The sequence below is a fragment of the Lycorma delicatula genome, chromosome 1 (assembly GCF_047948215.1).
Source record: "Lycorma delicatula isolate Av1 chromosome 1, ASM4794821v1, whole genome shotgun sequence".
Taxonomy (NCBI): Eukaryota; Metazoa; Arthropoda; class Insecta; order Hemiptera; family Fulgoridae; genus Lycorma; species Lycorma delicatula.
Window position 1 is genome coordinate 188,739,849 of NC_134455.1, and position 27,665 is coordinate 188,767,513.

At 34.6% G+C, this 27,665-nt stretch overlaps 1 protein-coding gene across 1 annotated transcript; it reads right to left on the reverse strand.

Moving 5' to 3' along the window:
* Positions 1 to 1,912: 1,912 nt before the first annotated feature.
* LOC142317730 (uncharacterized) lies at positions 1,913 to 27,665 on the reverse strand. The gene is made up of 5 exons (XM_075354279.1): positions 27,472 to 27,665; positions 21,510 to 21,609; positions 10,688 to 10,798; positions 3,139 to 3,300; positions 1,913 to 1,978 (listed from the first exon to the last, which is right to left on the reverse strand). The coding sequence occupies exons 1-5, from the start codon at positions 27,663 to 27,665 to the stop codon at positions 1,913 to 1,915; spliced, it is 633 nt and encodes a 210-aa protein (XP_075210394.1).

Genomic DNA, 27,665 nt, shown 5'->3' on the forward strand with positions numbered 1-27,665 from the left:
TTTAATCATAAATCCATAAGACAAAAATCAGTAATTCTTAAAATAAAAAAGAATAATCCAACAAAACGCAATGATAATCAAAAAAATTAGAGTCTCGCAAATATCATTTCTTCCGCTCGAAAAACAAAAATTTCTGTCGTATAAATAAAACTGTATTTAACAAAATGATACTGATATCAAAAAAGATAAGACACTACATTTCTATTATCAAAATAAGTTATTAATTCAGAATTTTCTTTAAAAAAAAAATTAATTAAATAAAACTCTTACCAGCCCGATTTCATTTATTAAACAACGAATAATCATAAGCGTTGTATTACTTCTGTAAATGTGATATGTATTATATATAAATGAAATCGGGCCGGTAAAGAGAAATTTGTTGATTTTTCAAAGTATGTAATTTTCTTTTGAAAAATTCCAAGGGTTTGCTTTTACAATTCGGTATCGAATTAAATTTGATGGCTTCATGCTTTCAATGGAGAAAACCTGAAAGCAAACTACACACTATGACTTTCCATCAATGAGGTCCATAATTTAAATAACTGTCATTGTACAATCATGTCTTTTAACCGATTGATTCACTGGATGTAGATGGCTAACTTCATTTTTGTTCACAAATTCATCCATTTTGCATAAATATTTAATTTTAAAAAATGTAGCTACAATGTTTAACTGCACACTAAAAAACCGAACCTCAGATATTATTATTTTTAACGAAACTATGCTTTTAAAGGCACCAGACCCACGCTTCTCATTCGAAACTAAACTGACATTCTGCAATCCCTTATGCCTCTTTTACACTGCAGAGACCACAATGAGCTCATATCATGTGCATATTTGAACATGACACTCTCACAGTGAATATTATGCAAGCAGACTAAATTACAAGCAGAATATATACATCAAGTTAGTTGTAAATTACTCATGTTAGTACACTGAATACATGCATGTTCATAGCCGTCGCTATCAACATAGCTAAACAGTTTTAACTAGGTTTCATTGGGGTCACAAAATATTCATTTTATATTTTTTTTACTCTTTGGGGGTCCTGAAGCTAAAAAGGAAGAGAATCACTGCTCTAGATCATTGGAAATATAAAATAGTTGGAGCAGTACCACTTTCATTCATGCTGTTAAAATCTATTAGTGAATAATGACTGCAGCAGTCAATACTACTTAAAACATAAAAAAGATTGCTTTACAATAAATTTCCCCTAGTAAGTGGTGAAAGTTTCTTTATTTCCCAAGAAGAGTATACATTAAATCATTGCTTTTCACTATTTATCCCAGTCTTTCTTATGGCTGTGACCCAAATAAAACGTACAAAAAGGAAGAAATACTATATTTCGCTTTTTCTGAGAGTATTGATGCTCATTATATTGACCAGTGCCTCTGTTGAATAAAATTAAATTCACTTGTAGGGCTAAATATCAACCCTACAGGCCTTCGAAAAGGCTTATTAATATGCAATTTTATATTCATTTCATTGAAGAGATCAACAGGAAGCTACTTCATTCCTAGTAAACCTACATGGGATTTTTATTGTTACTTGTAATGGCTATATAATTTTTGTAAGTGACTAGTACCTTGTGTCTAGTTGCCTACAATTAGACACCCAATGCATGTATCTGCAAATAAATTGTGATTTCTTTGAGGTAATGTACAAAGATCAGAAAAAAGTTTACAGGTGGATTAAAAAAAATTTTCTTCTCTAAAGTTTCATGTTTATTGAATTACTATATAATAATTAACACTAAACAAACATAATAACTAATTTTCTTCTATCACTTACAACATTTATTTCAGTTAAATTTCTTAATTTTTAATAGCTTATTTTTTAAGATTATCTGTATTTGATAGTTATTTTGTTATATTACCATTTTTCTAAATCTTGTTGATAATGTTCTATGGTATTAAGTTGTTTGTTGTTTTCTCATCTGTACTAGTCCAAGATAAAATGAAACAACTGATTTCATTATCTGCAAATTATAAAAATTTATTACATTCAGGCATAAATAATAATCATATATTGAATCTACATTGTACATTAAAGTAACAACAATTCACTTTAAAAAGCACAAGACATATGCAAAAAGGCATATTAGAAAAAAACAATCCTGGCAACAACACATGTCATCATTTGTAGAAATACAACTGCAGCAGACGTATGGAAGAAAGTAAAGGCATCTGTGGGCATACATACTTTACCCCCATAACTTGCTTTCAATCTGAAGATGATCTAGTAGATTCAAAATCAAAGCACAATGAAGCCACCAGAATGGAATAAATGTTTGAATTCAGATACTTTCCTTATTTGATTGGCAGAAGTCAAAAATCGTCTAACCTACATTATTAGAAACATCTGGAGAAAGAATGGAGAAGGTTAAACACAAAATCAAATGTAAACAAAATTACTCCATATAAATGGAAAATTGATGTGATGATTATCTCGTTGGGAACAAGTGCTGTTGACAAGATTGAGAATTGGTCACAAACGAATAACAAATTCATATATGTTACTGGCAAAGAAAGACCAATATGAAATGTATAACATACCACTCACTGTTAAGCATCTACTTGAAGTGGGTACAATACATGAAAAGGCATCATCAAGAAATGATATTGGTACTGATTTGATAAACTGTAAAGAAAAAGTAATAGTCGCTTATCTTCAAGCCAGCAGATTACTTATGAATTTCTAGTAAGCCTTCAGTGAAATAAATACTTGTGTTATGTATAACTGCGGGTCCTTTTATGAAGGCTCTTTACAGCTGAGTATGAAGTTTCTTAGTTTATTTGGCATTGTCTATTCGATTTTCTATTTAAAAAAAATTATTTTAATGTCAATTTTTGTGTTTTATTTAGATGTAAGGGTCCTTACATCTGATGATCCTCTATTGGTGATATTTCCTTACTTTTAAATATTGAGACAAAGGCTAATGACCTTAGAAATCGATACCCATACATTTAAAAAGAAATGAATAATTGCAGTTTTAAGATTTAAAAATTAATCAGCTAAATTAAAACATTAACAATTAACTTGTTATTTCATTAGTTTCATTATTTATAAATTACTTTAAAAATAATGAAATAAAGTAAACAATAAAACATAGTAAAATTATTTTTGATTGGAACTTACTACAATAAAAGTAGAATTTGTTAGATCGAATGAAGTAGAACTGAAACAATTTACAACAGTAGGACGTGCAGCTCTTTGTAGAATAATTTTAATAAATGATTTATGGTCTGGAGTTGAATTGTACCATGGAGCAGCATAAACAGCCCAAGAAACTTTCCCGCTCTGTAGAGAAAAAATATATTAGTTCTTACTATATATCTTGAATATAAAATTACATAAAATGTATGCAGATTTCAAGAAAACTGGATTAGTTTTGACATTTTTAATGATTTATTGAACTTCTTAAACAGTTTTTATGCTTTAAATGAAGATTAATCAAAAACAAAATTTACTAATTATTTAACATGAGAGTCAGTTTGTGCTGCTGCCTTGTCATATCTATAACATGTTATGATTGCATGTTATTTATAAGTAAAGATTCAAATGATATTTTCACTAGTTTGTAAGTTATAGTTATTTACCTAAACTAAAATGTTTAATTTTAATAATGAATATTGTTTTTCACAGATTATAACATATAATGTAACCAAGCCACCATTTGATTTAACTGTTAGTACAGTTGCTGCCCATGTAGATGTGTAATAAACTCTGTTGATCTCCTAGCATTTTTCATGTACAACAACTTTCATCTATCAATGAGATGCCATAACTGATTATCAACCTATTGCTTGTGGAGAAAATAAATATAAAAGTACTAAAACTAGTATAATTATGCTGTATACAGAGTGTTCCAGTGGTTCCTTAAAATAAAAATAAGTTATTATTATTTTAATTAAAGTTAAAAGATATTAATTACATGTTCTATTTGGGTGGTTGGTACTACTATTGAATGTTCTTACAAGGTGATGTAGTATGATGTGAACAACCCTCATTTAAAGAAGCTGTTCTCAGCTACTCTATTCTAAGCTACTCTCAGCTGTGCATGCAATGTGAATAATTACGAACAGTATAAAAATTATTGTACTCTACTGACTTCCGAAACTTGTCATTTAGTCCCATTTGTCATGTGAAGAAAATTATGCTGAAAGAATAATTTAAGATAATTAACAACCTCCAACTGCCCATTAGAACAATATTTCATGTGTGGAAGGAATCAATCATGTTTTCAAAATTCATCTGTGTAAAAATTCTATCACCAAATTTTAATATCACCAAATGGTAAGGATAAACGTTTTAACTAAAGCTTGACCTAAAAAATATACAATCAGGTTGACCCTATAGTAAAGCCTAAAGTATTTGAATTAGATTAAAATAGAAAGTACTAACAGAATCATAAGAAGAATGTGTGCATGAGCTATATAGAAGGGCAAAAGTATCAATCCAAACAGTAATTGTGGTGTTCTCAATGAAGTGGAATGTGTGTTCTCATCACATACAGAAGGAATGCTAGCTAAGAACATATTATGGAGACTCACTGTATATTGTTAATGATGTACCATCAAATCTAGAAAGCATGACTGAACATTAAATTACGATGTTTTCAAAAACTAGAAAACTCTTAAATTAAAACTGTTTACAAATAGGTGTTTATAATCCAGTATTCTGATAGATAAATCACCAATGTTTTTTGCATCATATGCAACATAAGATGGCAGTTTTTAATGCGATGAAAACAAACTAGGTGCCAGTTGGTCTAGAAGTTTTTTATAAAGAAGTGAGTTTTATTAAAAACAAAGCTTAGTTCCATTATTTTAAAAAGTTTAGGAAAGATAAAATTAGATATGGTTATGCCTACAAAATTAGCTCTGTCCTTGGAAACGCTAAATATAAACCTTAATTCTTAGAAAGAAGAGGAACATATTAAATTATTTTTAAAGATAATAAATTAAATTTAGACTGAAAAAAGGACTGAAATTAGAATTAAAGTACAATTGTTTCTTTGTAAGTATAGAAAATCAGAGGAATTAACATGCCTGGAAACTGGTCTCAAATTAGTTTAACTAACCGAAGTTTAAAAAATATCAGAAATAAAGAGAAATTAGGTAGTTGGAACATTTTTTTATCAGCAATGATCTAAACCTTCATTTTTTAGCAATGATTTAGTTTTTAATTATTGTTTTTATTCATGATTATCAATTTTTTGTTTATTTTCTTTGATAAAATTTTACTCTTTATACATGTTGAAAGTTGAGATCATATTAAGGCATTAATTCAAAATTAATAAACTACTGTAAGAAATTTATCTATAATTATCATATAAAGTAGATGTAAACTAAGTCATAATTTCTATATCTCATTACAGTCTTGGTAATGAAAAAAGATAATTGAATTTTAATTATTGCAGCTTTTAACTAATACAAAAATAAATATGTTTTAAATAAATGTGTTGATGTAATTAACATAATTTGGAAATAATAAATAATTATGTTATTAGATATGATTTAAGAAAATCAATGCATTTAATAAAGAACAATGAATTTTACACATTGCCTCTATCAGTAGGAGAAAGATAAAAATACATTATTACTCTCATGGTAATGGTACAAGTTGTCAGGCATTTATAAGAATGCAGTTTCTCTTTTGATTGAAGTAGATTGTATTTCCCTAAGAAATAAAATTGTTCATTTCTAATCTTTCTTGTTGCATTTCCCTGTGACTGTAAAAAATAAAGAATGAACTTTTAGGAAATAGGAAATGGTTGAAATTTTCTTGATTCTTTAATTTCTCAGTATTTAACGCTTATTGTGCCCTAATTAATGATGCTGACTTATGAATGGTCATCTAGAAACTAGAAAACAATGACAACTAGAAACTTTTCAACTAATACATTATAAATGGGCACAACAGATTGTAGCAACACAGTGTAACTACAAAATAAAAATAATGTGCATTTTAAACATATCATATTAGAACCTGTATATATTTCTATCTCACAATTATATAATTTATATTGCACAGTTTTTGATATTTTACTTAGAAATGAAATCACCACTTAGTTAAATCATCACCACTTTATAAAAATAATAATAAAAGAAATGAATTTGTCGTTTAATTTTCTATTGTAGTGGAATACTTTGCTGCAACTGCTTACAGTAAAATTGTAAAAAAAATTATAATTTTTCATCATAATGACATAATTTTTCGTGATTGTATTGAAAACTATGAAAAACATTTATAACTTTTTAATGAGTAGTTCTTAGAGAAAAATAAGAAAATAATTTTTTTATACCAAAAATGCTTCCATTAATTTGTATTATTGACACATTTTTAATTGCTATTTTACAAGTTATCAAAAAAAATGTAAAAAATAAATTGGGAAATTTCCTGTGACTGGATGGTTAATACCTTAAAATTAATCCCTTTCCAAACTCTTTTAATTAACTAAATTTAGCATTTCCATTACTAACATATTGATTATTATTATTAATTACTAGTTAACGTTTCCATTAGAAAAATCTTTTATTTTTAATATAATTAATATTTTAAAATTAAAATTATATTTTCAAAGTAATTTATTAAAACATTCTTATGTACTAATATAAAAACCTTTTTTTCTACTAAAGTTACAATAATGATTATACCTAGACTAATTTATGAATTTTTCTTTTGTTAAACTCAGATTGTACTAAATCACCAATATCTGGTGCATTTGGTAGTATGAAAAGAATTTTAAGTATCTGAAAGGGGAAAGAAACTGGTTATGATACTACACGGTGATTTTTTAGTCCTGTTACCCAATTGATAATGTCTGGTAATTTTTTTCTAAGCAAGGGAAATTTTGTTTTGTGACACGAAGTTGGTAGCGTTACTCAACCGGTACGGCAGTGTGAGTAGATTCTCATTGAGTTGTGTAAATTTTTGTGCCGTTTCCAGTCGTGTTACGAACAGAATATCTTTTACCATAGAACAACGAGTTTTCATTATTGAACAACATTTTGCTACGAAATCGTACGCGACTGTGAAAGAATCATTTCAAATTAAATTTGTTGGTGTTTCTCCGCCAGAAAAAATGCCAATTTCTAGGCTAGCAAACCGATTTCGAGAGACAGGTAGTGTCTGCGACAGAAAACGTAGTGGTCGACCAACTCGCTTGACAGATGACGTTTTAGAGAATGTGAAAACAAGATTGCTCAATTCTCCACGGAAAAGTTTACGAAAACTTTCCACGCAAGTTGGTTTGTCATATTCGAGTGTTCAGAAAGCCGCTAAAAAATTGAAATTGTATCCGTATCGCCTACGATTAATCCAAGAGCTTCAGCCTCCAGATTTAAACAAGCTATTGCAATATTGCCGTTGGTTTAGGTCTCTCGTAAACGATAACGGAATCGAATTTTTAAACACAGTGTTTTTTAGTGATGAAGCTTGGATCCATCTCGATGGTTATGTGAACAGTCAAAACTGTCGAATTTGGGCGGTTGAAAATCCTAACGCTTTACAAGACAAATCTTTGCATCCTGAAAAAATTGGTGCGTGTTGTGCGATATCTCGTCATCGTATAGTCGGATCCATATTCTTCGAACAGACAGTAAATGGTGAAGTATACAGGAATATTGTACGCCAATTTGTGTCTCTCCTGGAACCTCAAGAACGGTATTGCTGGTTTCGTATCGAGAAACCGTGGATTTTCTGCAAGAGTTCTTTGATGATCGAATAATAAGCAAGGGTTTATGGCCTCGAAGGTCCCCAAACCTCACATCTCCTGACTACTTTTTGTGGGGCTACATTAAGTTCGAGGCCGTCAAAAACAATACTCACACTATTGATGAACTTAAAAGTCAATATTACAGACTTATTACGAATATTTTCAATGCAACTCTTAAAAAGGTTTCTGTTAATATGCTGAAAAGAGTCCGTGCGTGTATAACCGCAAGGGGTGAGCATTTTGAGCATATTCTTTAACAATTATGTAAGTAATAACTTTTTATTAAATCTCTACTGCAAGTAACAAATACATTTTTTTATTACACCTAAATTTCCCTTTCTTAAATTACATTTAAAATTGGGTATCAGGAGTAAAAAATCACTCTGTAGTTATTGGTTTTGTACTTCCTTCAATAATTATCTGCTTTTTTTGGTGCAGTAGTTGATAACAACACTATTTAGTTTTAAGTTCACAAATAACTATCCATACACACAGCAAAGAAAAAATTAAAAGTGATGTTTGTAAATGAATTTCCCTCAAAAATTTATAAAACAACTTTTTTATCTGGAGTTACTATTTTATATCTATTAAATTTTTATCTAAATACTTTACAATAATCCAATTTAAAAATAAATATCTAGACTAGTCTACAAAGATTGTTAATTGAATGACTGTAAGTGTAATATAAAGTTTTTACAAAACTGTTGATCAGCATGATGAAATGTGAAAATATTTCAGAATTATTAAAACTTTGAAAATCTTAAGTATCCAGTCAAATAATAATATTGCAATAGGAACAATGTAATGGACCAAGGTAATGGATTTCTTTCGATTAAGAAGAAAGAAAGATAAAGTAACAATGAAAAGAAGAATCTACAAGAAACTAAAAAGGATTTTTTTCTTTGACTAATAGATTCATTAACAATTTGTTCTTTGTATTACAGACAATGGCACTTCCAAAAGCTCTTGTTCAACCAGAAGGATTGCTGGACCATAATAAAAACTTATAGAAAAACATAAAGGCATGAACAATGAAAATTATTATGCTTCAAAAATTAAAGAGATGAGTCAGATATTAGTTGTGCTGGCCAGGGGATGTAAATACAGCCAGGACCAGCAGAAACAGTCAGTAATTTTTGTAAGGTGTGTTTGGCGCAGTCGTGATAACAAGCGATAACAATCAGTAGTTCTGCCAGGCCATGTTCAGCACATTCATGATAATAACCATATCAGTAAGCATTGTAACTATGAGTGAAGAGTATGTCAAGAGTATACCAGTGTGGACAGTAGGTGATGAATACAAGAAGTTGTTTGGTGAGTTATTGGTAAACATTAGTGAAGGTGAAAGTATTATATAAATTCATAAAGTGTAGGGTACTTCTTTTATAAACACTAAAAGTAATAATACTTAAAAAATTGAATTGTATGAACTGTAGACTTTTCTAGTGTTATCTTGTTAATACATTATTAATTTCTATCAATCATTATAGCACTTTTAGTAAAATTAACCATACCCTTCTATTTATATTTTAATTGTCATTAAATAAATCATGTCATTTTATTTGTATTACTATTCTATATGTCTGTTTATTATCATTATTTTTATTTATTTTATTTTCTATGTTGTTAGAGTAATAAATTGAATTAATAAGAAATTTTTACATTTATTAGTCTCTTAATATCCTTGTCAAACTACAAACATGCGGTTCAATTCACATTATTGGTTTTGTTTATGTAATGTGTTGTTTTTGTCATTTTAGTGCTTCTGTAAGATTCAAATTTTTCAGTTGCATTGAAATCTCAGCTACCTTTAAAATTTTAATCTAGTTAATGTCCTTGTATGTGTGTTTTGTTTCTAAGAGATTTGTAAAAATAGATTCAGTTGTTGTAAACAGTTTGTGTTTGCATTTTTTTTTATTTGTATGTGTGTATGTATACATACGTGTGCTTGTGTGTGCATTCAATCAGTCTGAAATATAGCTTGGTGAACCAATAGGTGCCAAAAGCATAAATCATTTATCTACAGATAAATCACATACTTCTTGCTTTACCTTGTATGCCTGACATAGGAAGTTTATTGTTCTTAATGTTGGTATGTCATCTTCAGAAAAGAAAAGTTAAAAAATTTTAGGTCATCTAGAACTGTTGCTCAACTATGATATTTAAAATATTAAACATGTGAGTGTAGGGCCTCAATAAAGCAATGCTACCGTATTATGTTTAAACTTACTTCCACTCTTTCTCTTGTCACCATCCTCTTCTTCTATCATTTTTTCTTCTGTCATTTTGAGCCTACCTTTCTTCCTTTCACCTGCAGATTCCAAACTACAATCTCCTCTGTGTTTAACTCAGAGCTTTCCTCAAAGTATGTCAGTTCCAACACCATCTTTGCCTCTGAACCTATACTTCTTCTATTTTCTTCTTTACTAATAGCTCATCATTTGACATTTTATCAATCCATCATTCTCTAAGAATTCTGTGGAAACACTCTTATAAATAAAAACCTGAAGCCTCTTTATACAATATTTAATTAATAATTGGCTCTGACAAGTACAGTATTAAGTAGATACTTTTGACATTTAAAAAAAAAAATGTTTATTTGTTTTTTAATGATTAATTCATATCATAAGTTCAAAGCTTGTGTTTGGGAATAAAATGGAAATTTTGTAGTGTATGAAAAATGCCATGCCTGATTGAGATCTGAGCCTGGGACCTTCAGATGAAAGGCCAAGACATTATCACTTTGCCACAGAGATCAGCAGAAGTACAATGTGCAATTAAGCGGTTGAGATATTGTTAGTATTTTATAGCTATGGCAAATATAAAATATGGTAGATATAAATTTTTTTTTTGTGATATACCCATATATATTATATAATTAATAATAACGTGATATATATTACAAAAACAAAATTCATGAAAATGATTTTATTAGTACTTTGAATTTTGTGAAAGTCATGAACTTACCTCAACCATAATGAAGTTGCCATATGCACACAACATATAAAAATTAATTAATGTTAGAAGTGTAAAATATGCTAAAACCATAACTTCAACCATTGTGTGAGAATGAGTATTCTGTAAAACAAATAGTTACTTATTATTATTATTATTATTCTCTTGGGCAAGCCCAGTAAAAAGCATCCTGGCCGGCCCATAGGCAAGGCGCAGGAGCTATAACTATTGTTCTGACATGCATTGTATATGGTAACATGAACTATTGAAAACTATGGGTAAAATGTATGAATGAAAGACAAAAAAAAAACCAGATATAAAAATTTATGAACTGCCAGATGTTAAGCGGCATGTATCCAGCAACACAGCCTTCTGCATTGGTCGGAACAGATTTGCTGGTGCTCCAACGGATCTTAATGAACCATGCAGAGATCGTGGAATCTCTCCCATTGCGCCCAAAACCACCGGGACCACCGTTATGCTCTCCTGGTCCCAAATCTCCCTGACTTGTTCTGCAAGATCCCTATACTTCAATAGTTTTTCTGTGTACTTCTTCACTATGTTGGTGGACAATGGGATTGTGACATCAATCAGGAAGGTGATCTTTTCCTGCTTCTTGGTCAGAACGATGTCTGGCCTATTATGCTCCACTGTCCTGTCCGTCAGAACAGTACGATCGTAGTACAGTTTATACTGATCGTCCTCTAATACAGGCTGAGGAGCATACTTAAAATACGGGACTGAAACGGCAAGGAGACCCAGGTCCAAAGCGAGTCTCTGATGAAGTATCTTCGCCACATTGTTATGTCGGACTGTATATTCCCTTGGAGCTAAAAACTGACACCCGCTAACGACATGTTCGATGGACTCGTTGGTCGATCCACAAAGACGGCACAGGTCAATGGTTACAGCAGGATCCTTGACGACATGCTTTCTGTAGCTGAGTGTGCTGACGACCCTATCCTGTATAGCAAATACAAGGCCCTCCGCCTCAGCAAACAACTCAGCATACTCCAGCCAGGCCACAGACGCATCTCGATCAACCGCTTCATCCATAAGCGCCGCATAGTACCTCCCATGCAACTCCCTCGAACGCCACCTATCCATCACACTGATCTCGAAGAAGGTATCCTCAAGGGGCTGAAATTTCTCATCACTGAGGCGCAGTGGGGTTAGATTACTGTCACTTTTTACTATAACCCCGTGGAGCAAGCTGGATTGGCTCTTCTCTAGGAAGTATTTCCGGAGATTCAGCAGTTGTTTTGCATGAACCTCCCGCAAATCCACAACTTCTCTTCCTCCTCTATTCCTGGACAAGTGAAACCGCTCGATGGAGCTGAGCGGGTGATGGGAGCGGTGTCGCGTGAACGATACACGAATCATTCTATTAAGCCCTTCAAGGTCTGTCCGCGTCCAATTAATCACGCCAAAGCTATAGGAAATCAACGGAACGGCAAATATGTTAATGGCCTTTACCTTATTAGAACCACTCAACTGGGAACTCATGACGGCTCTTACTCTACTCTTGAAGCCAGATGTAAGGGCCTCTTTCGCTCGACTATGGCTAATTCCAATATCCTGCAGGAAACCAAGGTACTTATATGTCTCACCACGCTGCATTGCATTCATGAGTGCAGGAGCATCCATCTGCGGCACTTCACACGCCTCAATCTGCGACCATTTTCCTCTCTTCATAGCATTGACCCTACACTTGTCAAGACCAAAACTCATGCATATGTCGACACTGAACCTCTCGACTAATTTGACAAGTTGCCAGATCCCTTTTTCAGCGTCATAAATAAGCTTAATATCATCCATATACATGAGGTGGCTAAAACTGTACTGCCCAAGAGCAAAACCCTTCTTGGACTTCTGTAAGATGGAAGACAGAGGGTTCAACGCTAAGCAAAACCATAGAGCGCTCAAGGAATCACCCTGAAAAATGCCTCGGTTGATCTGTGTTACTCCGACCTTAACGGGGTTCTTATCTGGAATAGTCAACAAAAGATTTGTGCAGCACTTACCCATAACGACACTTAGGCACTCAACGACAACGGGATCGACTTTGTAGAGACGTAAGACCTCTATCAACCAGGAGTGCGGAACCGAGTCAAAGGCCTTTCTGTAGTCTATATAACCAGTATATAGGCTGCCTCGACTCTTCTTTGCCGTTACAGAGATAACGCTATCAATCACTAGCTGCTCTTTGCAGCCCCTACTACCATGACGATACCCTTTTTGGTCCTCAGCTAAGATCTGATGCCTCTCAAGATGCTTATTGATTTTGGCAGTGAGAACAGAAGTAAAAAGCTTATATATTGTGGGGAGACAGGTAATAGGTATGTACTTGGACGGATCTGCCTTCGCAGTAGAAGATTTCGGGACCAGATAGGTCATCCCCTGGGTGAAAAAGGTCGACATTAGACTTGCATCTCGCAAGATGGCAGAATAAAATTCTGCAAGACGCCTGTGAACAGAAGAAAAGCGCTTGTACCAAAAGTTATGCACTCCATCAATCCCAGGCGCCTTCCAATTATAGGTTTTCCTAATTGCCTGCTGTACATCTTCTAGAGTGATTAAATTATCTACCATTGTCTGGACTCTATCAACTCGTTTTCGCTCCTCACGAATCCACCTTGCCCCACTGTTATGCTGTGAGGAACACGACCAAAGCGGGCCCCAATAACCCAAGACCTCCTCACTAGTAGGGGACGCGTTCGCCTGAGGTTGTTGCTGAGGTGAAACCTGCAACCGCTTATACAGCTCCTTTTGATAGGTACGGAACAAGTGAGCTTGTTCCCGGCGCATGTTACTCTGCCGATACCGCCGCAGCCGACATGACAGTACCATCAATCGTTGCTTTAACAAATCCAGGACTTCATGGCCGGTGGTGTTTTCCGGGTTCTCATATGTTCGGATTATCGACTCCGCCGCCGATCGGATCCTTCCACTGCGGTTAGCAGATGTTAAGAAACTGGACAAACGACCAATCTCTTTTCTCAGCTTATCGACTTTCCTACACAGTCTCTCCTCCCAAGTGGACGCTGGGGACTCTTACGTATTGCAGGAGCGACGATTCGCTGGCCATTCGCTTTGACTGACGTAATCGCACCGATGTGTACTCATGGAGCATGTACTCATGGAGCTCAGTTATGGAGGGTACCAATCTTACTTTTTCTTCAAGAATCTCATTAATAAGGCTTACTATGTTCCTCGTTCCGCAATTAACCCTCAGCCTTGGTATACGCTGTCTGGCCGACGGATCCATACCACCATACAGCATCTCGTTCTCAGCAAATTGATCGGAGAGGGGATTGTCGGCTCTTATCAGTACTTTCATCTGAAGATGGGCTGGACAACAACCCTAACTCCCTAGAAACATCAGCTCGGATTAACGCCACTACATCTGCAGGAACCCTATTAGACTTAAAAAGGGATCTGCGCTGATCCAGGATGTTTTGGACAGACTTACATTGTAGCTCAGGGAACTTCTCAACCATCGCTTGGTGCAGCGGAACACTATACGGTTTCATGTTCGATTCCATTTTTGTTATAGTTAGGTAGGTACGGTAAAGGAAGGCATTATGTTCATTTGTCCATTTAAACCGCTTCCTACCCCGGGGTTCTACAGCACTGGGTGACTGAACTTCAGCCACAACAGAAGCCACAGAGCACGTTCCAGGGCTTGTGGTACCATTAGGTGAGGCGCCGCCACTCGCTCCAGCACTCCTCACCCCAGACTGAACATCACGACGGCTCCGAAGGGTGTCAGCCCGCAACACCCTACCGCCCCGGCATTTATTCACATCGTTGTACTCCATTAATTTTCAAAATAAATGGGTAACAGGATAAGCTCCTGCACCTCCGACACCTAAGGCTCCGACACCTCTAGAAACGGCCGTCTCTAACATGGGAAACAGACGCCGACCAAACGCCGCCCAATCTGGAACAGACGCGTTGGATTTAAAGTACCTGTTATGGTCCACGGGTGGGCCTTTGAAGAACACCACCTACCCTGTATATCTACAAGGCCTTCCTCTATCCGCCACCTTGAGGACGCGCCCAGTAGAGGGACAGGATCCCCTCTGGGTAATTATTATTATTAAAAATGGAATAACATATCCTAAAAAGTTAGGATAATTATGCTTATCCCAAGAATCAGGCTTTGTCAAAGCAAAGAAGGAATGGATACATCCATGTGTATTTATTATGGACACAAAGAAAGATTTTCCAATTTGGTCTTGAAATTGACTTCAAAACAAATCATAGAACGGTGATAATGATGAGGATGTAACATTGTGATGATGAGGAGGAAAAGAAAAATAAAAACATCTACCTATGAAACTGTCAAGGAAAACTTAGAAATTGGTTGAGAAAAAAAATTAGAAATAATTTTTCTTTGTTAAAATAATGCATTAGAAAATAATACACATGAATATATTTGCTGGTTGGATCAAATAGCCCAATATAATAAACATCTGCCTAATAGATGGAACAGTTTAGAAAATCTGAAAAGGTTTAATAAATTTCTAAAATACTATTACTGGGTTCAAGAAATATTCACTAAAATAATACTAAACAAATTCTTTTTGATTTTAAATGTTTGGGAAATGATATTTTAAATTAAAGTTTTAATTCGCTTGAATACATAGATAGTTTTGCATAACATCAATTAATTGAAGGATTAGGACTTCTTTCGGAGGGGTAACTTATAATTATATATGTAAATGTTATTAGTTATTATTACTGTTATTAGTTGTTGTAATTAAGTATAATTTTGTTTCTTAAATATAGTTTTAGTTACTAAACCTAATACATAACAAATATTTAAGAAATAATTTGTTCATTAGTTTTAAATATATAGTTTAATTTTGTTAAATTAATTTTTATAATTGTACTACTATTATAACTATTAGAAAAAAAAACTAATAATTCTTTAGTATATCTGTTGACAGACTTAGGTCTGACGGATAATAATGTATGTTTTAAATTGTAAATAAATAAATAAATCTTTATTATTAAAATCCATGTTGAACTCTGATCTCAAAAATTTCTTTTTAAATGTTTTTATCCTCGTCAGTTGCAATGTTCATCTCTTTCTTTTGATGCTCATGTGGTACAGATCCTTCTAAATATTTTGTCCACCTTTCCTTGGTTTCCTTGTTTTTGATTGCCCATAGTGCACATTGCTACTCAGTCTCAATTTAGTATCATACTCTAGAATGTGATAACCAGAATCACACTATGTTTTCTTTTTATTTCAACCAGCATTCTAGGCTTTCAATAAAGTTGTTCTAATTCACTGTTTGCTGTAACCTACCATTCTCTGTTTTCATTCACTGGCCCAAATCTTTAACAATTATCATTTTTATCTGTGCAGAAAATTTGCATTCCCAACAGAGATAATCTTTTAGGCCCATAGGTAAGAATCAACATTGTCATCACTTTAAATTCTAGTTCTGTTGATCTTGAAAATCTTCTGATTTACCCTCCAACAATGAATTGGACAAATTGTTGAGAGTATGTTATCTCCTACCTTTTTTTAATTCAAAATTATTTGAAACCTCTCTCTCTCTGTTTAAGAAACCTCTCTCTCTCTGTTTAAGAATGGTTTTCTTATTTAGAGTTATTTAAGTTTTACTAATTTAATAATTTCTAGCACAACCTTATATTAGTTTAATCTACTGACTGAATCACAAGGCAGTTTAAAACCAATAAATAGCAGGCCTTTCTTTTTATTTTACTGTTTACCCTCTGAAACCACTGTAAGGTATTTACTACTTCAGAGGATGAATGAGAATGATATGTATGAATGTACAAAACACTCTGTATCTTGTTGTACAGTCTCAGGTCGATTGTTCCTGAGGTGTGTGGTTAACTGAAAGCCAACCACCAAAGAACGACGGTATCCACGATCTAGTATTCAAATCCATATAAAAAATAAAAAAATAGCAGGCCTGCAGGTCTATCTTTAATTTATAAAATCTTTCTAGTGTCTGATGCAGAATAAAAATTTTATCTATATTTCACTGGCTAGTTTTTAAGCCATATCAGTAACACTGTCTTTCTTTTATGTGTCAGTTATATAACTTGAACCTACAATTCCTCTGGTATTTGTTCTCGTAACCAGACTTCCTGTACTTTATTGTGAATATTTACTATCAAAATATTCACTACAAAGTAAGTATTTAAAGTAGTAAAAAAGCAGTAAGTATTCTCATGATTATAAGTTTCTTCCAGCTGATTTATTATTTTTTAAATGTGTAATTATTTGCTTTGGTGTGACAGAAACCAATAAAGGCTTTGGCTCCTTCAACTTCTCACCCAATGCATCCCCAGACTGAATTTCCTTTTTCTTCTACCTGCTTTCCTTGCCTCCCTCATTAAAAAAAAACTTATATACTTTTTTCAACTATTCAATATGATTCTTCCTTGCCTTCAATGAAAACAACCTTCCTTGTCTTTGATAATATTGGATTTGGTGCAAAATCATGTCATAGTCATTTGATTATATTTTCACTTTTTTGTTTCTTCCATTCCTGTCCATCACTTCAAACAGCTACTGTTAATGTAATTTCTTCTTCTTTTTTTTTTGTCTTCAGTCATTTGACTGGTTTGATGCAGCTCTCCAAGATTCCCTATCTAGTGCTAGTCGTTTCATTTCAGTATACCCTCTACATCCTACATCCCTAACAATTTGTTTTACATATTCCAAACGTGGCCTGCCTACACAATTTTTCCCTTCTACCTGTCCTTCCAAAATTAAAGCGACTATTCCAGGATGCCTAAGTATGTGGCCTATAAGTCTGTCTCTTCTTTTAACTATATTTTTCCAAATGCTTCTTTCTTCATCTATTTGCCGCAATACCTCCTCATTTGTCACTTTATCCACCCATCTGATTTTTAACATTCTCCTATAGCACCACATTTCAAAAGCTTCTAACCTTTTCTTCTCAGATACTCCGATTGTCCAAGTTTCACTTCCATATAAAGCGACACTCCAAACATACACTTTCAAAAATCTTTTCCTGACATTTAAATTAATTTTTGATGTAAACAACTTATATTTCTTACTGAAGGCTCGTTTAGCTTGTGCTATTCGGCATTTTATATCGCTCCTGCTTCGTCCATCTTTAGTAATTCTACTTCCCAAATAACAAAATTCTTCTACCTCCATAATCTTTTCTCCTCCTATTTTCACATTCAGTGGTCCATCTTTGTTATTTCTACTACATTTCATTACTTTTGTTTTGTTCTTGTTTATTTTCATGCGATAGTTCTTGCGTAGGACTTCATCTATGCCGTTCATTGTTTCTTCTAAATCCTTTTTATTCTCGGCTAGAATTACTATATCATCAGCAAATCGTAGCATCTTTATCTTTTCACCTTGTACTGTTACTCCGAATCTAAATTGTTCTTTAACATCATTAACTGCTAGTTCCATGTAAAGATTAAAAAGTAACGGAGATAGAGAACATCCTTGTCGGACTCCCTTTCTTATTATGGCTTCTTTCTTATGTTCTTCAATTGCTACTGTTGCTGTTTGGTTCCTGTACATGTTAGCAATTGTTCTTCTATCTCTGTATTTGAACCCTAATTTTTTTAAAATGCTGAACATTTTATTCCAGTCTACGTTATCGAATGCCTTTTCTAGGTCTATAAACGCCAAGTATGTTGGTTTGTTTTTCTTTAATCTTCCTTCTACTATTAATCTGAGGCCTAAAATTGCTTCCCTTGTCCCTATACTTTTCCTGAAACCAAATTGGTCTTCTCCTAACACTTCCTCCACTCTCCTCTCAATTCTTCTGTATAGAATTCTAGTTAAGATTTTTGATGCATGACTAGTTAAACTAATTGTTCTGTATTCTTCACATTTATCTGCCCCTGATTTCTTTGGTATCATTACTATAACACTTTTTTTGAAGTCTGACGGAAATTCCCCTTTTTCATAAATATTACACACCAGTTTGTATAATCTATCAATCGCCTCCTCCCCTGCACTGCGCAGTAATTCTACAGGTATTCCGTCTATTCCAGGAGCCTTTCTGCCATTTAAATCTTTTAATGCTCTCTTAAATTCAGATCTCAGTATTGTTTCTCCCATTTCATCCTCCTCAACTTCCTCTTCTTCCTCTATAAAACCATTTTCTAATTCATTTCCTCCGTATAACTCTTCAATATATTCCACCCATCTATCGACTTTACTTTTCGTATTATATATAGGTGTACCATCTTTGTTTAACACATTATTAGATTTTAATTTATGTACCCCAAAATTTTCCTTAACTTTCCTGTATGCTCCGTCTATTTTACCAATGTTCATTTCTCTTTCCACTTCTGAACACTTTTCTTTAATCCACTCTTCTTTCGCCAGTTTGCACTTCCTGTTTATAGCATTTCTTAATTGCCGATAGTTCCTTTTACTTTCTTCATCACTAGCATTCTTATATTTTCTACGTTCATCCATCAGCTGCAATATATCGTCTGAAACCCAAGGTTTTCTACCAGTTCTCTTTATTCCGCCTAAGTTCGCTTCTGCTGATTTAAGAATTTCCTTTTTAACATTCTCCCATTCTTCTTCTACATTTTCTATCTTATCTTTTTTACTCAGACCTCTAGCGATGTCCTCCTCAAAAATCTTCTTTACCTCCTCTTCCTCAAGCTTCTCTAAATTCCACCGATTCATCTGACACCTTTTCTTCAGGTTTTTAAACCCCAATCTACATTTCATTATCACCAAATTATGGTCGCTATCAATGTCTGCTCCAGGGTAAGTTTTGCAGTCCACGAGTTGATTTCTAAATCTTTGCTTAACCATGATATAATCTATCTGATACCTTGCAGTATCGCTAGCAGAGAGATTTCTTCTTCATTTTAAATATATTTTCTGTTGCTCTTCTTTTTTCCTTATACTCTTCAACGATCACACTCTTTCCTTTCATTAGCATCTTTCCTTAGCTTCATTTTTGAGTTTAATTGCAATATAATATTTCTCTTCAAACCATCCCCTCTGCCATACTATCCTTTTTCACTAATAATTATAGTCTTTCAGAATGTTTCAATGATTAGTATATTTTGTTCTATCAGCTTCTAATAGAAGTAAAGGAGTTAATTCTTTACTCTTTTATGTCTTCATTGTTGCATTTTTGTGCTTCTCATTCTTAACAGGTAGTGATTTGAATTTATAGTTGAGGATAGTGTGTTAGTTTAACAATAACTACAGCATGCCTTATCTCAATAATAGAACAATTTATTTGGTTTTGTGATACTGTCAAGGAGCCACCAAGTTTAATTATTACACATGTTCCTGTTCTGTGGTCCATTATTCATTCTCCAAATTCTCCAGTCACAGTATTCATATCCTTAATTAGTTACATTATTTTCCCATCATATCTTACAATATTACCATATGTCTCTTCTACTCTTTCATTAAAAAATCTCCTTTTTTGCTTGTTGATCAATACTTACATATTATGATTAAATTGAATAATTTTCCTTTAAACAAAGGATTAGAGAATTTTCTCTCAACTACATGCTTAAAGTTTATAAATACTTATTTCAGTTTCTTGTGCGTCAGAATTCTCATTTCCTCCTGCTTTTCCTTCCCTGTTGACTGACTACAATAAAATTCCTTCTAGTATTCTTGTATTAATATTTCTGTACTTTTCCAGTAGTGATGCCACATGTTTCTATTGTATTTTATCATTATAAAAGAGTTAAGGGGTAGTAAACTCCACTCTTAAAAGCAGGAGATTAATTTCTTCTTACATCTCTAACTTATTGACTGGCAGTGGTTTTTAATTATTGTTATTCAAATGAGTCATTTTGATGTTGGGATTAATTTAAAAATTCTATCAAAGTAAATCATAAAAAAAATATTTCTTAAATGCTTTTGATGTAACTACTGTATTTCAACTTATTAGTAACAATTTATTTCTATTACATTATTTTACTAAATGATGAGTTATCAGAGAGATAAGTTTTTAATTTCTAATTACAGATGTTAATTTTAATTTAATTTTTAATTTTTTATATAAGTTTACTGAAATAACTGTCATTTGAAGCATTTTTAAGTTTTACGGCACCTTTATCTAGCATTTGATTACCTTATCATACAATTACAGTAAGATTAGTAATAGTCATAAATTAATTTTTAATTAGAATTTTTTTTTTAGTAAATATTAAATAAGTAAGCTAGAAGAAATAATAAGTTGAAAATTTTACTGAAGAAAGGGTAAATTTTAAACTGTTTAAGCATGGGGCGCGCTTTCATATTCAATATCTACAAAAATTCTTTAAATATGACAAAGGTTTTGATGCGAAATGGATGTCATAGCTTCAACATAGAGTTTCTAGTAAATCTCCTTGGTTGAACCAAGGTTAAGGTGCAAAATAGAACTGAGGTTGTGCCCATGTTTTTCGTTGTGGTCTTACGAAAATAGACAACTTTATACATATTATTTTGTTGAAAACAAAAATGTTTAAAAGCATGTTTCTAATTTTGTTTTTTTTTTTTATTGACTGATTTTAAACTTTTGTAATAAGGTAGAGGATAGACTCAAAATGGGATTTTTTATCTCCCTATTACTGTAAATTGAGATTTGTCCCTTGCTGCTGGATCTCTCTAATCAAATGGCTAGTATTTTTTTTATTTTTATTGAGTGATATAGCTTATTAACTAGTTTATTATTTTTTTAAGAGGACAGAGCTTAGAATTATGTTTCAGTCCTTTGTTTTAGATTGTGAATATGATAAAATTTTAACTTTGCCATAATATGCTGTACATTTTAATTTTGATTAAATAATTTGTTTTTATTAACTTTTTCTCTCTTACCAGAATTGCAGAAAATATTGTAAATGCTACTGTTACATATACGTAGACAAAATACACAGCCAGAAGTGGTGAATACAATTGAATTACATCTTTGGTTATTCTGTAAACATTTGAAATCACATTATTATTATATCATTTTTTATATATTCATTCACGGAATCATTGTTTGAGATTGATTTTAAAAAAAAATTTATAAACAAGTCTTAGTGTTTTAATTTTTAAGCTGCAGTAGAATTGTTAGTATTGCTAGGACTCATTTTTTAAAATGATCTTTTTTTAAGATATATGATGTATGGTTGAAAAACTTTCAATGAGGTCTTGTTACTGCAGTTACGAAAAATCCAAAATACAATTTTTTTGGATTTTGGGCTTTTTTGGACACTTTTGGTCCAGTCAACTGCAATCAAAAGGGGAAGTACACAACTAGATGTTACAACAGTCCTAAATCCAAAATTTCAACATCCTACGGCTAATCGTTTTTGAGTTATACGAGATAGATACGTACGTACTAAGTACTTTCATTTATACAAACGTCACATCGAAACTAGTCAAAATGAATTCAGGGATGGGCAAAATGGATATTTCCTTTGGACCTGAAAATCGAAATTTTTCGCAATCACAATACTTCCTTTACTTCGTGAAAGAAAGTAATAAAGGATCAGAACCTAAGAATAAATCGCTTTGTACTTTATGAAAAACAGGATTTTGTATTTTAAAAATATGTTTTTCATTTTGCAACGCTATTGCGGGTACTACAGAAAAATGTTTCAAGTGGAAATCTTCGTCATCTAGACGAAGGAAATTTTCAATTTTTGTTCAAACGCGATCGGATAGACTTTCTCGGGATAAGTATGGTCGATGGTATTTTCACTGGAGCCAAATTGGAAGGGCTCTAACTTTTTTTTGTGATTTTTGTCGTTTCGACATTATTGCCATAAACAAAAGGGTTATAGTGGAGCGTCTCTTCGCTGTACGTGATTATCCAGTAATTTCCAGCCGATAACAGATAGCATATCAGTAAGCGGTAATATAATTACTATTAACGTTAATAGACAACAACGGTAAGTATACAACTTATCATTTAACTTGAATTTATTAAAATTAAATTAAATTAAATTAAACAATTAGAAAAACAGAGTGTTTCTGAGATTACAGGTCCTCTATTTATGTGGGTATGTTACACAGGAATTTGACATTAAGATTTCGGATCCAAAAAAAAAAAATTGAAACCGAGGCGGTGTTCAAAAGAAAAAGTTTAACTTAAAAGATAAATTAGCTGCAGCCACGGATGTTATTGCTATAGGAAAAAGACTTAAATCCAAGAGGGTATAATCTTGCATTTAAAAGATATAGATATCGATGCTACAAAAGAGGAGGTCGCGGAGGCCATCAGGAAAACGTTGAAGAGAAACGTAAAAATGAAAATACCGTCTCTAAGTCCTGCATACGGAAGCTGCCAGAACGCGACAGTTATCCTACCAGTAAGGATGCCAGTCAGTTCTCGGCTCTGAGCCGAGTAATTGTCGGGTGGCATTCCTGTAGAATTGAAGTGATCAAGCCGGACTCCAATTGTTTTAGGTGCTGGGAGCCTGGGCAAACGTCGTCGCGGTGTACAGGCCCGGATCGCACGAACTGCTGTTACAGCTATGGTAGGTTCGGGCATAGAAGGGCAGAATGTAAGGCTTCCCACAAGTGTGTGGCTTGTGGAACTGTCGGGCATCGGATGGGAGCCCGAGTCTGTTCGAAATTTCAAGCATGAATTGAATTCAACATCCTGTTGAATGTAAACAGGAGCCTGGGTGCGCACGACCTTGTGCAACAGACTACTAACGAGTGCGACGGGGATATCCTTATCATCACAGAGCCGAATCGGGCTTGGTTGTACACTGATCCGTGGTGGACAGATAAGGACTCAGATGAGGTGATTATGAATGTCCGGGGCGGTATGCTGTGGAGCGAGTCACCTCTTGTGATAACTTCGTCGTGGTTGAACTCATTTACTCTGTTGTGGTGAATAGATACGCCTTCCAGAACTGGGAACAGTCAGTTTTCAATAAATTCTTTGACGACGTGGAGGTATGTGTCAGGAGACAGAAAAAACAGGTTATCATAGCCGGGGATTTTAATTCCGAAAGCCTAGACTCCGGGAAACAAGAAGGGGCCTTCAGTTCGCAACGATGTTTGCTACCACCAGGTAGCTAACATCGCTACCACGGCCTTGTGATCATTGGCGAACCGGCAGTCTCCACCTTTACAAGGAGAAGAGATCTGTCCTAGATGTAGTTGCGGTCTCAGCGAGAACACACAATTGGATAGAGGACTGTAGGGTGCTTGAGGAAGACCATTGCAGCGATCACAAGGCTGTTCTGTTCCAAATTGTACATCATGAACCTAGGGGTGTGGGGGCTCACACAAGATGGAAACCCAGTAAGAGACAGACTCAACGGATCCTCCGGGTCATCACTGAGGACGCAGAACTGAGAACGTCGCATGAACTTGCAAGATTGAGTAAACTCCTTCAGGAAAAGTGCCAGAAGTATTCCAATGTGATAAATTCTAAAAGGAATCAGGTCTACTGGTGGTCCGAAGAAATTGTTGAACTGAGGAGAACAACATATAGGGAGGGCTAGAAGAGTACTACAGAGGATGAGGAGTAGACGGTCGGATGATATTGACTTGGCTGAGTCAGAGTAGGAAAAAACTAAGCGCTGCGATTAAAAAAGCAAAATCAGATGCTTGGAATAAATTTATTTAATATTTCTGACTTGAACTCCGACCCCTGGGGAAGAGGCTTCCAGATAGCAACTAAGAAGCTGAGTGGACGGCTCCCTGCTTGTCTAGGGAGCAGACAAAGAGCGTGACATTATCCCTTTTCTGTGTTGTTGAAAAGGAGTGGACTGAAATTCTCAGTGATGAGATCGACGAAAAGATCAATAAAAAGAAAAGCCCAGGTCCGGATGGGGTGCCGGGGTCGGTAAAACACGATTGGCAGAGTGCCATCCCTGGGCCCTGTTGGAGGTACTGAACGTGGCTCTTGGAAGGGAAGACTTCCCCTACAACTGGAAAGTTGCATGGTTTTTCCTGGTCCTTAAACCCAGAAACCGGATGCAAGAGAATAAGAATTACAGACCTATATGTCTTATTAATTCAATAAGGAAATTGTACGAACGGATGATTGCTAGACGGATACTGGAGGAGATAGAGCTCTCCGGTGGTTTCTCAGACAACCAGTACGGCTTCATCCGGGGGTGCTCTACTGTTGACGCTATTAATTACGTGATACGATGGGCTGCAAACAAGGCCGCTAGAACAAGGAGGAAGAGACAGATTTCCCTGTTAATGTTCCTGGACATATGGAACGCATTTAATAGCGTTCCGTGGAGTGTGGTGTTGAGTGCAATACGGGCAAAAGGGGTGAGCAGATACTTGTTGGCAGTTATCAGCAGGTATCTGCACGAACTCTACTGGTGAATACAGAGGAAGGATGGGAAGAGTTTAATATGTTAGGTGGCGTCCCAAGGGATCGGTTCTCGGCCCAATAATTTGGAACGCGGCGTACGATGGCCTTCTGCGCATGGAGTTACTGGGAGGCTCAGAGATGGTCACGTACGCTGACGATTTGACAGGGAGGCATGCCAGGGAGGCTGTTGCAAAAGTTGAGAGGAACATGATAGCTCTATGGAAACTGATGCCGACAAAGTCTGGACGTAAGAAAAAGCTGGTGCAAGAAAGCTTATTTTATCAGTAGCAACATCTACACTGTTATATTCGGTCCCGGCCTGGAGGTCAATTCGAGAAATTAAGAGGAGCTGTGGGCTTTTACAGTAATTCCAGCATAGACTGGTGATCGCGTCTGCTATGGAATAACGAACAGTATCCGACGAAGCAATCGGAGTAATAGCCGGTGTGCCTCCGATCAAAGTCAGAATTAATTTGACTTCCAGACTTCACGGTTGGGGGTTCCCAAGAAACAGGCAGAAGTACTGCTGGAAGATTGGCAGGCGTCCTGGGAAGCCTCAACTAAAGGAGCGTGGACCAGGCGTCTGATTCCCAGGCTTGAACCCTGGGTCCGGAGGGAGTGTGGGGGTGTCATACTTCCTCACACAATTCCTTTCGGGCGACGGAAGATTTGGGGCATATCTAAAAGGTTCAAAAGAAGATCCACACCTGATGTATATATTATGGAGAGGAACATACTCCGGAACATGTGTTCTTTGTTTGTGACAGATGGAATGCTTTTAGGATTTTGCTTGAACTAGCCAGCATGACACCAGGAAATGTGATAGAATTTATGTTGAAAGAAACTAGACAATGGGAACTGGTATCAAGTATGGTAGCAAATATTCTCAGTACGAAGGAAATAGAAGAGAGAACTGGAATGCTGACTGACTGAGCTGGGTACTCGGTGAGATTTCTACAGCGACATTGAAAGGTGACCTATTTATTAGTGCCGAAAGTTTTCTAAAAGCGTACTCTAGAAGAGCAATTACGTCCTTAACGTTGTTAACGAATTTTTCAAAATATTTTTCCTTCTTATCCTTCGACGTATAAAGGTTGGGGAAAAGACAATAAAAAACTAGAGTTTCTATTGAAAATGTCGGCGATGAGGTCGTTTTCATACCGTGTCTGAGGGCCAGACCTTTTCGTTTTAAGGATTGACTTTAGTAAAATATCAGCCGAGAACAAACCACCTGTAGGAGACGAAACCCGAAGGCCAGATGGCGAGTATATTCAGCCAGCAAATCCGATGATGGAAGTAAGAATCAGCTATCTCCGACAGTTTTCCAATTACATTGCACAGTTGAGTGAATCTAAACCGTAGGTAGGGTTCGGCCCAAAAACTGGTCGATAAAGTTGACGACCGCCACAAGGTGTTGAAATTTGAAAGTATTGGGAATGTTGGCTTTCAGTAAATTTAAGGACAAAATACTTTTCACCGGTTAAGTGAAAGTCGAAAACACATCCTTGTACTCGTATGAACTTTGCCGGACTAAAAATGTTTACTACTTAAATGCGACGTGCAGAAGAGGAAAGCCGAAGATTGCATGAGCTCAAAGTTCTCCAATACTGTCCCATGTTGTGGGGAGGGAGCGTAATTAGGATATTAAAAGGAAAAAGGCGCGTGCTACTTGTAATGCGAGTGATTAGAACGGGGCCTAGAATACAGAGTTGTTTAAGTGAAGAAGATATGTTATTTTGCTGAGCATGCACGGAAATTTAATTCCGCTCCAAATCGGCATAAGAATCGGGTTTAGTTCAAGCGGTAAGATGCCGCGCCTGGACTTCTGTGTTGGGTAAGAACATACATTCACCCAGAAGCTGAAGCGTTCTCGATCTAAAGAATTATGAAAAAGTGTGAATGCCCATTATCTTTGCACACGGCCGATATCTGTGGATGCCCGAGATCTCTCCATTGCTAATATCTCTGTATACCCAACATCTCTCTTCGGCCGATATTTCTGCTTACCCAACTGGCTGTGCATGTCCAATGCAGTTTAATCGTATAAAATTTGCGGGAAAATGGCTACAGCCGCAGCCTGGAATGTTTCGCCTTGCTCTGCGCGGAAGGGCGATCTCCCAATTTACTGTCCTTCCGCGGTTAACGCTGGCTTTCTTTCTTTCAATAATTTTCATAATTTTTTGTGGGGTTTTTGTGTTTGTTTAGCATATAATTATATATGTTAGTACAAACCGAAAAAAAGTCTTTAAAACTCATTCTGAAGTCCACACTCTGGAAACTTTGTGAAAAATTCACAAATCCTTGGCCAAAACTTCGCCTGACATGTGGACAATATCATTAGAATATATAAAAACATAAATTCAAGAAATATTGCAATAAATATTACCGTGAGTATATGTTTTCTTAATGTGATTAAATAAAATTCCTAGTATAAATTTAATTTAAATAAATAAAATTAATATTTTAACTGGGCCAATACATGAGTGTAATAAATTTACTTACCCGTGCACTTCTTGATTTGTTTTAATCCATTGTATTAACATATTAACATCTAACGAATTTTCATTTTCAGCGATTTCTTTTTTTCTATCAAACTGATAATTGTTATTATAATCTTCATTTTCGTTTATTTCTGGACTAAAATTTACAGATTTACTTTCCGCATGAATTATGTTATCTTTATTACTATAAACCAT